A 14,936-nucleotide genomic window follows, 5' to 3' on the forward strand; every position below is an offset into this window, starting at 1 on the left:
CTTTACACGTTACACTTAAATTCTATAATATGCCAATGGTTTAAATGTGTTTTTAATGTGGTCCCTTGTTCCTTCCCTCACCTCCTGCCATTTTAACCGTGGGCTAAGGGAGGCAAGGATATCTGTGTATTAAACTGTTCCCCATAAGCTTCTAATGGGGGTATCTACAGACCCCACTCAAATACTGTGCTGTGTCCATTGAAGCCTGACCAGTCCTGCCTTGTAGAAAGGTTGCTCTGTTGTGCAAACCGTGGATCATGCGAAAAGTTCTGGGCAGACCTAGTAACTGATAACTAGTCCCAAATCCTTTCTGAAACAAGTAGTTGGGGTGAGGGTGCTGGTGGTAAGAAAATAAGTAGACTGGGGAGAAAGGAGGATCTAAGACCATCTGCTGATCCTGTTACCAATGAGTGTGACATTTCACACCCTTCAATTTTGAAACCTTTGTTTTATATTCCCTCTTCTGTGTTTTCCTCCCTTACCTGTGGGTGTCTTTCTCCTTGTATTTCTTCAGAAATCTGCAGAGCTTTTTCATACATCCTTTGTGCCTGTGATGGCTGCTTGGAGAACAGAAGGTAGCGAGCACAGGCGTCTAAGCACATGCCCAAGAGGAGGTGGGTATTGGCTTTCTCTTCCACTAAGAAGAAAAGAGGAATCAGCAATCTACCCAAATTGTTGTTACCAGGACCCACAAATATGTCAGCAGAATGGGACCCACATGTCACTTAGGGGACAAAGTAGGTGGATTAACATCCAGTTAAACGACCTATTCCAAACTAGCTGGAATCATGGAACTTCACCCCACATTTTAAGTAGATTAAGAGTCCACATATTAATTAAAATGTGGAATGTTATTTTTAGTTTGAAACAAATAATATTCAGCAGAAACAAATGAAGATAAACTCAAAGAAGAATGAGTTAACAACAAAAAGTCAAGGCCAATGAAAAATCTGTAAGGTATAAGAAAAACAATGCAGGAAGAAGACAGAGAACACTCAGAATCCTGAAGTGCAAAGTCACAAGCCGAATTTAAAGAATTCAAGGTAAAAGCCAGGCATAGTGGCTCACACCTGTAATCCCAGCACTCTGGGAGGCCAAGGTGGGTGGATCATAAGGTCAGGAGATGGAGACCATCCTGGCTAACATGGTAAAACCCCATCTCTACTAAAAATACAAAAAAAAAATTTAGCTGGGCGTGGTGGCAGGTGCCTGCAGTCCCAGCTACTCAGGAGGCTGAGGCAGGAAAATGGCGTGAACCCAGGAGGCAGAGCTTGCAGTGAGCCGAGATCACACCGCTGCACTCCAGTGTGGGTGACAAGAGCGAGACTCTGTCTCAAAAAAAAAAAAAAAAAAAATTCAAGGTAAAATTGAAACAAGCTAAGAAGAAGAATAAAGCTTACAATGACATAGCACCTCTCAACACATTCAAGAATTGACTATACGATGTCTGAAAAAGAACAAGTTTAAAATACCTAATGCCACATAAGAAGAATTGGAGACACAGATCATAACAGTAACCTATATCAACCTGGGTAAGACTTCTAAAAGATGATACAAATAACGCAGAAATGTTCATAAGCAAGATTATATGGAAATTCTGCAAACAACTCAGCAGGAGGTAAATGTTCACATAATAAAAGACTAGAAAAAGAGGTTACCTTAGATAATCTTAGGTAACAAATTAGTAGACACCCAACTGAGTATATTCAGTTGGGTTTATTTGCCAGCAAAGCTGTCGTTCATACCAAACCCTTTCCCTTCCATGTCTTCAGTTTTCAGAAATCTACAATTGGCATACAGAGTTTAAGGAAGACTATGTTACTAAAATGAGACTTTTCTAATACCTTCCCATTTAGAAAAAAAGTGCAGCTTCCTTCTATCGCTTACCTAATTTTACATAAATATGCTCTTTAAGGCTGGAGCAAATCTGATTTTCAATGTGAAAATAAACTATTAAAAGTGTTCTTGGAGTTATTTCTAAACAGAACACCAGAATCGTCTGAATCATCTATTTCGGAAAAATCGGATTCATCAAATGAATCTTCAACCAACCACTGTTCAAGAATGATGTTAACATCACGCGTAGGCATGCTATGTTTTCTAGGATTTGACATTTTCAGCGATCAAGAATTACTGTATTTTGTAAATGGAAATACCACTACTAAAAACAGAATGCTATAAATAGAATGATATCTTGTTCCCAAAGTTGATATACTAGAGCAATGTGAAAATGATAAAAGCAAGATATTTTGTGGCAACAATTTAAAAAGATGTTCAGTGGTATAACTAAAGTACAAGAATAAAGTGACAAGCAATTCTAGCGGAAAATTGTTACCCTTGTTATCACTGAGTAGTGGAGTGGAAGCAAAAGCAGTAAAGCTTTTTAGAGAAAACAATGAGGTACAATTTAGCTATAATATTTTAAAAGTACATGCACATTCTGACTAAAAATGGAAACACTTTTTTGAAAAGCAACCTTTTCTAAAAATAAATGTACTATTACTGAACTTTTAGAAAACATAAAACCTTTAGCAACTGCCAAGAGAAAATTTCAAAGTTCCCCCAGAGTTCCTTTGCTAGTAATTTACTTAAACACAGTTCTTCGAAACATTAAAATAAAAATTGCTAAAAGTTAGGCAAGAAAAAAATCAAGTACTTTAATAACAACTGAGAAATATATTGGAATCATTTATATAGAGCCCCCAAAGGATCATTTGAAACTGAGGCATATTTACTTCTTCAAACATAAATGATTCTCTTTCATAAATAACTTCTGATCACAGAAAAAGATACGCTACTATACTCAGTCCATGAGGTAAATAGGATTCACTATAGAATTTTTTACTCAAAATATTACCAAATGGAATAATAATCAGATGTATTAAGGAGATGACCAAACAGCATTTATTCCAGGAATAAAAGAATGGCTCAGTATATCAAACTAGGTTTATATAAATATAGATTAAAGGGAATTTGATAAAGTACTGCGGCAATTATATGCATTTATAACAATAGCAAAAGAGCATCTCTAATTTAGGGAAACTTGAGCATAGGCCTCTTAACTCTCCCCTACCCCCTCACCATCAACAGCAATATAGGAAAGTCTACGAGGGTCTTTGAAACTAGAGATATTTATGGACCAAATTCCAAGAATATCCTGAAATTTCTGCTAAACTAAATCACTTGTTAATCAACTGATTAGCACTTCCTAAGTAGTGTTAATGGTTTTAGTAGAGGGAATAAAGGAGAATCTAACAACGCTATTGATGAAACTCATCTGCTTCAAACACCTAGAAATCTTAGATAAACTGTAACACACATCCTTTCCATGCAGAGCTGAGCTCCCAAGAGAAGGAAATCCCAAGTGCCAGAAATTAGGAGTAAGCTAAAACCCAAAGTGGAGAGTCTGTGAGTTGACACAGCAAAAGCCTGGTTTTTGTTGTAGCTTGAGCGTTTCTGTAATCCAGGAATTCAAGCTGTTGATGTGTACTAAACAGAACTAGATCCGAAGCCAATGCATAAAACCAGGATTACCATTAGGACCACAACCCCAGGAAAAGAATGTATGTGAAAAGAATTGCACCACTCCAACCTACACCTCCCCTAACCCCCTGACCACAGGCACAGGGAGACAACAAGGAGCTCTGAATGGCCAAGTCTGGAATCTAGATGAGAAAAATGACTACCCTGTAAATTTGATGTCTAAATTTATAACATCCACTTCGGCCAGGAGCTGAGTGCCTGGAAGACACAAAACTATTCTGGAATCTCACTGTATAGCTAAAACCTTGCTGAAGATGAATGTATAATCCAAATAAATGAGAATCAGCAGACAGTAAGAAAGCAGGCCTCATCCCCCAAAATTTTATAAAATCAGACAACTCCAGTAGTTCTTACTTCCAGTAAGTCAAGCATACGCCACCTGAGTCTTGTACCTGTAATTGCCCTTTGCCTGTAATTTTCTTCCCTCACAAATAGCCACTTGCCTATTCTCTCCCATTCACCAGGTTTCATACTAACAAGGCCTTCCCGACCCCCTCTATAAGACAGCATACTTCCCCAATGTATTCCTGCTATACATATTCCTTCATAAATATCTACATAGCACTCTGGACACACCAACTTACTGGATAGTGCTTACTATGCGTCTTTCCCCCACCAGAAATGTAGCTCCATGAGGCAGTGACTTTTTTGTTTTTTCTTTTTTGAGACGAAGTCTCACTCTGTCGCCCAGGCTGGAGTGCAGTGGCACAATCTCCGCTCACTGTGACCTCCGCCTCCCTGGTTCAGGTGATTCTTCTGCCTCAGCCTCCCGAGTAGCTGGGACTACAGGTGCACCACCACGCCCAGCTAATTTTTTTTTTTTTTTTGTATTTGTAGTAGAGACGGGATTTCACAATATTGGCCAGGCTAGTCTTGAACTCTTGACCTCTTGATCCGCCTGTCTCAGCCACCCAAAGTGCTGGGATTACAGGCGTGAGCCACTGCACCCAGCCAACTGTGTTTTATTTATATCCGTATCTCAGAACCTAGCAGCATATCTAGCATGTAATGGGCATTCAGTATTTCTGACTGAATTGTTGAATGAATGAACAAATAGAAGGATTTACAAAAGGGCTAGGCATGGTGGCTCACACCCACAAGCCTGTACTTTGGGAGGCCGAGGCAGGAGGACCACTTCAGCCCAGGAGGTCGAGACCAGCCTGGGCAACATAGCAAAACCTCATCTCTACCCTCCCCAACCCCCCCAAAAAATATATACACTCCCCAAAAAATACATATATATAAGTCAGACATGGTGGCACGTGCCTGTAGTCCTTATTCTTCTGGAGGCTGAGGTGGGAGGATCACTTGGTATCAGGAGTTTAAAGTTGCAGTGAGCTGTGATCATGTCACTGCACTCACTCCAGCCTGGCCAAAGGAAGACCTTGTCTCTTGTGGGGGAAAAAAATAAGGTACCGAATTAAATAGCGAGAAATTATAATGAAACTAAACATTAGTTATAATTACAGATTTAAACATTAGCACCCCACGAATTTATGAAAACCCAATATAGAGATGTCATTACAAATCAAGATATAACAAGCACAAACTATGAAGATAAATATCGATTCTGTTAATATCCAAAGTTTTAATCTATGTCAAATGCCCTAATGTGAAAAGACAAGCTACAAAGAGATAAGTAACCTACAAAAATATAAAATGATCGAATACATAAGGAACTCTTACAGATTGTTAAGAAAAAGACAACCCCTCAAAAAAATAGGCAAAGGATATGAATAATTTTCAGAGCACATAATCTAATAGCCAATAAATACAATAATCAGAAACATAGTGAAGCCACAATGAAATTCCTTTTCAAACCCTGCAGATTATCAAAAATATCTGATGATAACAAAGATATACAGAGAGCATCACGAACACTAATATATTGCTAGTCAAAATCTAAACTGGTAAAACCACTTTGATCAGCAATTTGGTTTTTGTTGTTTTTGAGACAGTCTTGCTCTGTTGCCCAGGCTGGAGTGCAGTGGCATGATCTCAGCTTATTACAACCTCTACCTTCCCGGGTTTAAGCGATTCTTGTACCTCAGCCTTCCAAGTAGTTGGGATTACAGGTGGCCACCACCACGCCTGGCTTTTTTTTTTTTAAGTAGAGATGGAGTTTCACCTTATTGGCCAGGCTGGTCTCCAACTCCTGACCTCAAGTGATCTGCCCATCTCAGCATCCCAAAGTGCTGGGATTACACTACACCCAGCCTGATAAGCAATTTGGTATATGCACCCCGGCAACTCCACTTTTATGTACATATTCCAGGGACTATCTTGCAGGTGTGTACAAAGATGCAGGTCCAAGAATGTTCAGTGAAGTATGACTTTTAATAGCAAAACATATAGAATGACCCAACAGGTCCATCAATAGAACTGTGGGGTATATTTCGGTGTTTTAGACATGAAGTCTTTGCCCATGCCTATGTCCTGAATGGTAGTGCCTAGGTTTTCTTCTAGGGTTTTTATGGTTTTAGGTCTAACATTTAAGTCTTAAATCCATCTTGAATTAATTTTTGTATAAGGTGTAAGGAAGGGATCCAGTTTCAGCTTTCTACATATGGCTAGCCAGTTTTCCAGCACCATTTATTAAATAGGGAATCCTTTCGCCATTTCTTGTTTTTGTCAGGTTTGTCAAAGATCAGATGGTTATAGATGTGTAGTATTATTTCTGAGGTTTCTGTTCTGTTCCATTGGTCTATATCTCTGTTTTTGTACCAGTACTATGCTGTTTTGGTTACTGTAGCCTTGTAGTACAGTTTGAAGTCAGGTAGCGTGATGCCTCCAGCTTTGTTCTTTTTGCTTAGGATTGTCTTGGCAATGCGGGCTCTTTTTTCGGTTCCAATTCTGTGAAGAAAGTCATTGGTAGCTTGATGGCGATGGGCATTGAATCTAAATTACCTTGGGCAGTATGGCTATTTCCACAATATTGATTCTTCCTATCCATGAGCATGGAATGTTCTTCCATTTGTTTGTGTCCTCTTTTATTTCGTTGAGCAAGTGATTTGTAGTTCTCCTTGAAGAGGTCCTTCACATCCCTTGTAAGTTGGATTCCTAGGTATTTTATTCTCTTTGAAGCAATTGTGAATGGGAGTTCACTCATGATTTGGCTCTCTGTCTGTTATTGGTGTATAAGAATGCTTGTGATTTTTGCACATTGATTTTGTATCCTGAGACTTTGCTGAAGTTGCTTATCAGCTTAAGGAGATTTGGGGCTGAGACCAAAAGCAATGGCAACAAAAGCCAAAATTGACAAATGGGATCTAATTAAACTAAAGAGCTTCTGCACAGCAAAAGAAACTACCATCAGAGTGAACAGGCAACCTACAGAATGGGAGAAAATTTTTGCAATCTACTCATCTGACAAAGGGCGAATATCCAGAATCTACAAAGAATTCAAACAAATTTACAAGAAAAAAACAAATAACCCCATCAAAAAGTGGGCAAAGGATATGAACAGACACTTCTCAAAAGAAGACATTTATGCAGCCAACAGACACATGAAAAAATGCTCATCATCACTGGCCATCAGAGAAATGCAAATCAAAACCACAATGAGATACCATCTCACACGAGTTAGAATGGCGATCATTAAAAAGTCACAAAACAACAGGTGCTGGAGAGGATGTGGAGAAATACAAATACTTTTACACTGCTGGTGGGACTATAAACTAGTTCAACCATTGTGGAAGACAGTGTGGCGATTCCTCAAGGCTCTAGAAGTAGAAATACCATTTGACCCAGCCATCCCATTACTGGGTATATACCCAAAGGATTATAAATCATGCTGCTATAAAGACACATGCACACGTATGTTTACTGCAGCACTATTCACAATAGCAAAGACTTGGAACCAACCCAAATGTCCATCAATGACAGACTAGATTAAGAAAATGTGGCACATATACACCATGGAATACTATGCAGCAATAAAAAAGGATGAGTTCATGTCTTTTGTAGGGACATGGATGAAGCTGGAAACCATCATTCTGAGCAAACTATGGCAAGTACAAAAAACCAAACATCGCATGTTCTCACTCATAGGTGGGAATTGAACAATGAGAACACTTGGACACAGGAAGGGGAACATCATACACCAGGGCCTGTCGTGGGGTGAGGGGAGGAGGGAGGGATAGCAATAGGAGATACACCTAATGTAAATGACAAGTTAATGGGTGCAGCACACCAACAAGGCACTTACTGACATATGTAACAAACCTGCACGTTGTGCACGTCTGTCCTATGATTTAAAGTATTAAAAAAAAAAAAGAACTGGTATATTTCTACAATGGACTACTATACCATGGTTGTAGTGAGGGAATCACACAGGGCCACCTTTAGCTTGTGTCTACACTTGTGAGAACAGAAAAAAGATTCACCTTACCCATCACCCCAGTAGATTAATTAGAGGAAGTCACTCTTTAAAGACAGATGCAACCCAGCAGACATGCAGTTTGGCAAGCAAACAGGGCCTCTGTGCTAAGAAAACGGCTTTAAATATCAGCCCAATAAATCTCATTAACATAATATTGAGTGACAAAAGCAAACTACAAAAACAATTGTACAGTATGATACCATTCATATTAAGTTTAAAAACATATTAGCCCTATGGTATATTGTTTGTTTTGGAGACGGAGTCTTCACTCTGTCACCCAGGCTGGAGTGCAGTGGCGCGATCTCAGCTCACTGTAACCTCTGCCTCTCAGGTTCAAGCAATTCTCCTGCCTCAGCCTCCCGTGTAGGGGGGAATACAGGCGCCCGCCACCATGCTGGGCTAATTTTTGTATTTTTAGTAGAGACAAGGTTCCGCCATGTTGGCCAGGCTGGTCTCGAACTCCTGACCTCAGATGATCCACCTGTCTTGGCCTCCCAAAGTGCTGGGATTACAGGTGTGAGCCACTGTACCCAGCAATATATTGTTTATTGATATATACAAGTGCAATAAGTAGGCAAACAAAACCAAATTGAGGATAGCAGCTACCCCTAGGCAGGGAGGGGTATACAGGGGTTTAAATATCAAAAAAAAAAAAAAAAAAATCTAAAGCAAATATGGTAAAACATTGAAATTTGGCCAAGGCTGAAAGTATACAGATATTTGGTAAGTCCTGAAAACTTTACTTTTGTTTGAAATCTATTTTAAAAAAATACATCAGAGCGCAGCCAGGCGTGATGCCTCATGCCCATAATGCCAGCATTTGGGGAGGTCAGGGCAAGCAGACTGCTTTAACTCAGAAGTTCAAGACCAGCCTGGGCAAGATGGTGAAACTCTGCCTCTACGAAAAATCCAGAAATTAGCCAGGCATGGTGGCATGCGCATGCAGTCTCAGCTACTTGGGAGGCTGAGGTAGGAGGATCAGGTGAGCCTGGGAGGTTGAGGCTGCAGTGTGCCATGACTGCACCACTGCACTCCAGCCTGGGCGACACAGTGAGACCCTATCTCAAAAAACAAAAAACAAATCAGAAGAAAAGCACAGAACTGACTTTCCTTAATCATAAATCGGTCATGTGGAATATCAACTGAAGAAACTCCCAAAATATAGATGAGAAAACTGATGGAAGAGGGGATAATGTGAAGGATAGAGAAGAGAGAGGTCAACATACAGGTAAAGGACATTCCAGAGTAAAAGGCAGCCGGGCGCGGTGGCTCAAGCCTGTAATCCCAGCACTTTGGGAGGCCAAGACGGGCGGATCACGAGGTCAGGAGATCGAGACCATCCTGGCTAACACGGTGAAACCCCGTCTCTACTAAAAAAATACAAAAAACTAGCCGGGCGTGGTGGCGGGCGCCTGTAGTCCCAGCTACTGGGGAGGCTGAGGCAGGAGAATGACGTAACTCGGGAGGCGGAGCTTGCAGTGAGCTGAGATCCGGCCACTGCTCTCCAGCCTGGGCGACAGAGCGAGACTCCGTCTCAAAAAAAAAAAAAAAAAAAAGGCAGAGTAAAAGGCCAGAGCATGTGGGACAGAAGCATTGAGCCAGGATAGACTACAGAAGCTCCAGAGAACTGGATGCTAAAAATGAAGGTTCACCAGGGATTAAACAAGCTTCACAAACAGACAACTCCCTAACCTTATGCTGATGTAACTTCTGAGTCCAGCAAAGCATCTGAGCAAGAGAAAATAGACTACTTAAAAAACAAGGCAAATATGCAGGCTTCAGAATTCTCCTCTGCAATAAATTCCACTAAGTCTAAAATTCCAGATCACAGAGAAAAAACAAGTGAGGAAAAGGGAAAGGTAGGATAATGTTAAAATGTACTCATCTCATTTTAGAGAAGAAACTGAAAACAATTTTTTTTCCTCTGAGTCAACTATGTCTTTAAGAAATGTTTAGGTTACTCCTTATAGAACTGAAAATCATATATACATATACCTTCCCTACAAAATACAAATATAGGTCAGTGAGGGAAAAATTCCTATAAAAGGAACTGAAAACAAAGGAATTAACAAAAATGCAATAATTAGACCAATTATCCCTTTCAATACCAATTTGTTTTTTGTTTTGTTTTGTTTGTTTGAGACGGAATTTCACTCTTCTTAACCAGGCTGGAGTGCGATGGCGCGATCTCGGCTCACTGCAACCTCCACCTCCCAGGTTCATGTGATTCTCCTGCCTCAGCCTCCCGAGCAGCTGAAATTATAGGTGCCCACCACCACACCCAGCTAATATTTTGTATTTTTAGTAGAGACGGGGTTTCACTATGTTGGCCAGGCTGGTCTTGAACTCCTGACCTCAGGTAATGCACCTGCCTCAGCCTCCCAAAGTGCTGTGATTACAGGTGTGAGCCACTGCATCCAGCCTCAATACTAATTTTTAAAAGGTTTTCAGATTCTGTATCAGAAGACAGTGATACTCAGGTTTAAAAAAAAAATCCAACCATAGCTTTCTACAAAAGATACACTGAAAAATGACTCAGAAAAATTTAAGGGTTAAGATATAGTAGATAATATAAAACTAGAATTTATAACAAATACCTTAAATAGGGAAAAAGGAATCATTTTCCTGATGAAGGGACAATTCATAACAAAGATAGATATATATATATATCTGAGACTGTCTAAACAGCACAGAAACATGTATAAAGAAAGAAGATTTTTAAAAAGTTATCAGCCAGGCATGGTGGCTCATGCCTGTAATCCCAGCACTCGGAGGCTAAGGCAGGTGGACCACCTGAGGTCAGGAGTTCGAGACCAGCCTGGACAACATGGTGAAACCTGATCTCAACTAAAAATACAAAAATTAGCAGTATCCAATGGCACATGCCTGTACTCCCGCTACTCGGGAGGCTGAGGCACGAGAATCGCTTGAACCCGGGAGGTGGAAGTTGCAGTGAGCCGAGATTGCGCCACCGCACTCCAGCCTGGGTGACAGAGCAAGACTCCGTCTCAAAGAAAAAAAAAAAAATTAGAACAACTTGACAAAATCAGTAAGGACACAAAAGACTTGATTAACACTATAAACCAACTAGACCTAACAGACATTCATAGAAAACTCCATTCAACAGAATACACATACTTCTCAAATGCACATGCAACATTCTCCAGGATAAGCCATATGTGAGGCCATACAACAAGTCTCAATAAATAAAATCATGCACAGTTGTTCTCTGAACACAATGGAATGAAACTGGATTCAACAGAAGAAAATTTGAGAAATTCACTATATGTGGAAATTAATCTATATACTCCTAAATATCCAAAGGGTCAAAGAAGAAATCCAAAAAAAAATTGGAAAATACTTGAGACACATGAAAATATACCTTACCAAAATTAATGAGATGCAGCTAAAGCTTATAGTTATAAATGGCAATTATGTTAGAAGCAAAACCTTAAATCAGTAACCTCATCTCCTGCCTGAGAGACCAGAAAAAAGGGAACAAAATAAACCCAAAGCAAACAGGAGAGATGCAATAAAGACAGAGAAGAAATAAGTGAAATAGAAAATAGAAAAACAATAAAATTAATGAAACCAGAAGATGGCTTTTTGAATGAATCAACAAAATTAACAAAAACCAAGGAGAAACTATAAATACAATAGCCAGGAAGGTCCTTCATAAATTGAGCATAGTAAAATATAGGTGCCAAATCATATAATAAATAAGATTAGTAAATATATCACATTCCACACACTCTTATATAACAGTGCCTAATGAGTACCGGTCATAGTCCTGGAGCATTTCATTCTCATAACTCTTACGAGGTAAGTTCTATTATTATTTTCATTTTATTGATAAGGGAAGCTGAGAATAGAGAAGTTAAATAACTTGTCCACTGCTAGTAAGTGGTAGAACCAGAATCTGAACTCAGGCTCCAGACTTTAAGCACTCATGAAACCAAATATTACGTCATCAAAAATAACTTTCTAGAAATGTTTTATTTAAAATGTAAAAATAAAAAGTTTCAAGGAAAGGAGGAGGAAAGAATCAATGGGAAACATCTTTTTACTAATTTAAAAAGAAATCCATAAAATTAGGAACTAGAAAAGGAAGATGATATCAGATATGTTAAGAGTAGTGTAAAATATGCTTTAAAAATATAATTCCTTAAAGTTTCTTCTGGAAATTAGTAAGTTATAAAATTTGTTCACCCATACGTTCATTTATTCAATAGATATTAATGCTTATCATGTATTAGCACTGTCCTATATTGAAATTAAGAAAATGGAAGAAATACATGAGTAATCAAGAAGGAAGAAAAAATCTGTCAGAGAATTAACTCAGGAGTTCTGGTCCATCTGGCATGATAGACTCTACAACTTTCAAGGAACAGACCATTCCAATGCAATATCATACACTTATTTCAGAATAGAAAATAAAGCATCCCAATTCATTTTATCACATTAATACAATCCTGCAATAACAAATAATACAAATACAATAGTACAAACAATACAATAAGAAATTTACTGTGGATCTCATAAGAAACACAAAAGTTACATATCAGCATTAAATATTATCCAGCACTACACAGGTACTAAGCAATTAACCTACAGGCAAGCCTGGTCTGCTCTAGATATATAATAGTAATAAATCTAGTCACATAGTTTGGTACCAAATTGGATATAAGACTAAGTTGCCTATTACTACTATTTCTTGATGGTACGCCAATGAACTAATTTTATAAAGGGTGGGGAAAGGAGACAGTAGTATAACTCTCTGGAAGGAAACAATTACAGCTTGAGTATTCCTTATCTGAAATGTTTAGGACCAAAAGTGTTTCAAATTTCAGATTTTTTGAGTTTGGAATATTTGCTTTGGATACTGCCAGCATCCCAAAACCAAAAACCCAAATCCAAATGCTCCAATGAGTACTTTCTTTGTACATCATGTTGGCACTCAGAAAGCTTCAGTTTTGGGGGATGCTCCACCTGTACCATCATTTCTGGAATGTATGATTATAAATCTGGAATTAGCATGAATATCAACTGAAAAGCAAAGAGTTCAGTCAAGGAGTCAGTTAGAATCAAATTTAATAAATAGCTGCCATTTATATGAAGAAAACTATAATATAAGCAGGAGCTATAGAATGTTCCTCAGTGAGAAGGCTCACTATTACAAAGATTTTCCTTTGCTAGCAGAGCAGCTGGTTTGTCCCAGTATCCGTTCTTTTCTCACATGACTCACATCCTCAGGAAAAGATACTGATGAGTTTTAGCCAATCATGATAATCCATTTTTCTTCCCAAGGACTGGGTTAGAAATGGCATGTAACCCAATTCTAACCAGTAAGAAGTAAGGATAAATCTACTTGGAGACTTCTAGGAAAGATTACCTTGATCCTATGAGAAACATCAAAGAAGTCTCCTTTTCCTCTGGACACTGTCATTTCTGGATGAGATTCCTGGGAATTGCTAGTTTCACGTTTCAACCACCAGGGGAGCATGGGAAAAAAATACATGAGTGAGGATGGAAAGAGCCTGTTCCGTCACGATTTTAATGAATCACATTATCAACTAACTCAACAGCCTGCTCCCTGTCACTGAACTGCCAGTTACTTGACATAAATGTCCTTACTGTTAAACCTAATTTAGCTGAAATTTCTGCTCTTTGCAGTCAAAGATATGCTAACTTATTCAGATGGCAATCTCCTCAGACTAATTTGTAAATATAATGCAAATCTGATAATTCAGTTTCAAGGCACTTTAGGAACTTGAAAAAAATGATTCTAAAATTCATGTGAAAACAGTGAAATGTGGGAAGGAATTCTGCAAAGGAAGCATGTGTCAACTGTCCTACCATATAACTAAATATATAATTCAAACAATGTATACTGTTATAAAACTCATCAGATAAATACATCAGAATGGAAAACCCCAAAAGAAACCCAAGTATATACTAATTAGTACATATAGATTGATTACTATCTGTAAGAAAACAGTCACCAGCTTCACACCAAAATAAATTCCAGATATACTAAAAAGTTAAATTAAAAATGTTTAGAAATACAAGGAGAAAAATAGAAAATTATCAGGAAAGATAAGTGAGGATGCATACGATTTCAAAGCTTGAAAAATACTTCTAAGCATTAAGCTCCAGAAGAGCAGGGACTTTTACCTTACTTGCTGCTATTCAAATCCTAGAATACCTGGCACAGAACAGCTACTCAGTATGTATTAAAGACGAATAAAAGCAAAGGAAATTAGAAATGAATTCTGATCTAATTCTGAAAAGATTACTCGTGCAAGTAATAAAAATGCCCTAAAATGAATACATATTACGATTCATTTATATAATTTTAATTTGTTTTGAGACAGGGTCTCTCTCTACTGCCTGTGCTAAAGGACAGTGGCACTATGATAGCTCACTGCAGCCTCAACCTCTTGGGCTCAAGTTATCCTCCTGCCTCAGTCTGCTAAGTAGCTGGGACCACAGGCATGTGCCACCGTGCCCAGGCAATTTTTTTATTTTTTGAAGAGACAGGATCTCACCATGTTGCCCAGTCTGGTCTCAAACTCCTGGGCTCAAGCGATCCTCCCACCTTGGCCTCCCAAAGTGTTGGGATTACAGGCATGAGTCACTGCACCCAGCCTATTTAAATTTTTAAAAGCAATATGCAAAAATTAAATGACACCTTCTTAAGGGACACAGAGTAAAACTAAAGAAAAGCAAATGGGCCGGGCATGGTGGCTCATACCTGTAATCCCAGCACTTTGGGAGGCTGAGGCAGACAGATCACCTGAGGTCGGCAGTTTGAGACCAGCCTGACCAACATGGAGAAACCCCACCTCTACTAAAAATACAAAATTAGCCAGGCGTGGTGGCACATGCCTGTAGTCCCAGCTACTCGGGAGGCTGAGGCAGGAGAATCACTTGAACCTGGGAGGTGGAGGTTGCGGTGAGCCGAGATCGCGCCATTGAATGATAGTGACAAGATTAAGGAGAGTATTATCTC

At 39.0% G+C, this 14,936-nt stretch overlaps 1 protein-coding gene across 11 annotated transcripts in view; it reads right to left on the reverse strand.

Moving 5' to 3' along the window:
• The window catches only part of TTC19 (tetratricopeptide repeat domain 19), a 30,368-nt gene that overhangs the window by 3,084 nt on the left and 12,348 nt on the right, over positions 1 to 14,936 (reverse strand). For 4 of the 11 annotated variants that reach the window (XM_015437702.4, XM_074018678.1, XM_074018677.1 and 1 more), the window contains exon 8: positions 483 to 637. In XM_015437702.4, the coding sequence (XP_015293188.3) occupies positions 483 to 637 (155 nt within the window). Of the gene's footprint in view, positions 1 to 482; positions 638 to 4,809; positions 4,935 to 13,316; positions 13,396 to 14,936 lie in introns of those variants that run through there. The other 7 variants (XM_074018684.1, XM_074018683.1, XM_074018682.1 and 4 more) reach the window with 5 other exon arrangements.

The sequence above is a fragment of the Macaca fascicularis genome, chromosome 16 (genome assembly GCF_037993035.2).
Source record: "Macaca fascicularis isolate 582-1 chromosome 16, T2T-MFA8v1.1".
NCBI lineage: Eukaryota > Metazoa > Chordata > Mammalia > Primates > Cercopithecidae > Macaca > Macaca fascicularis.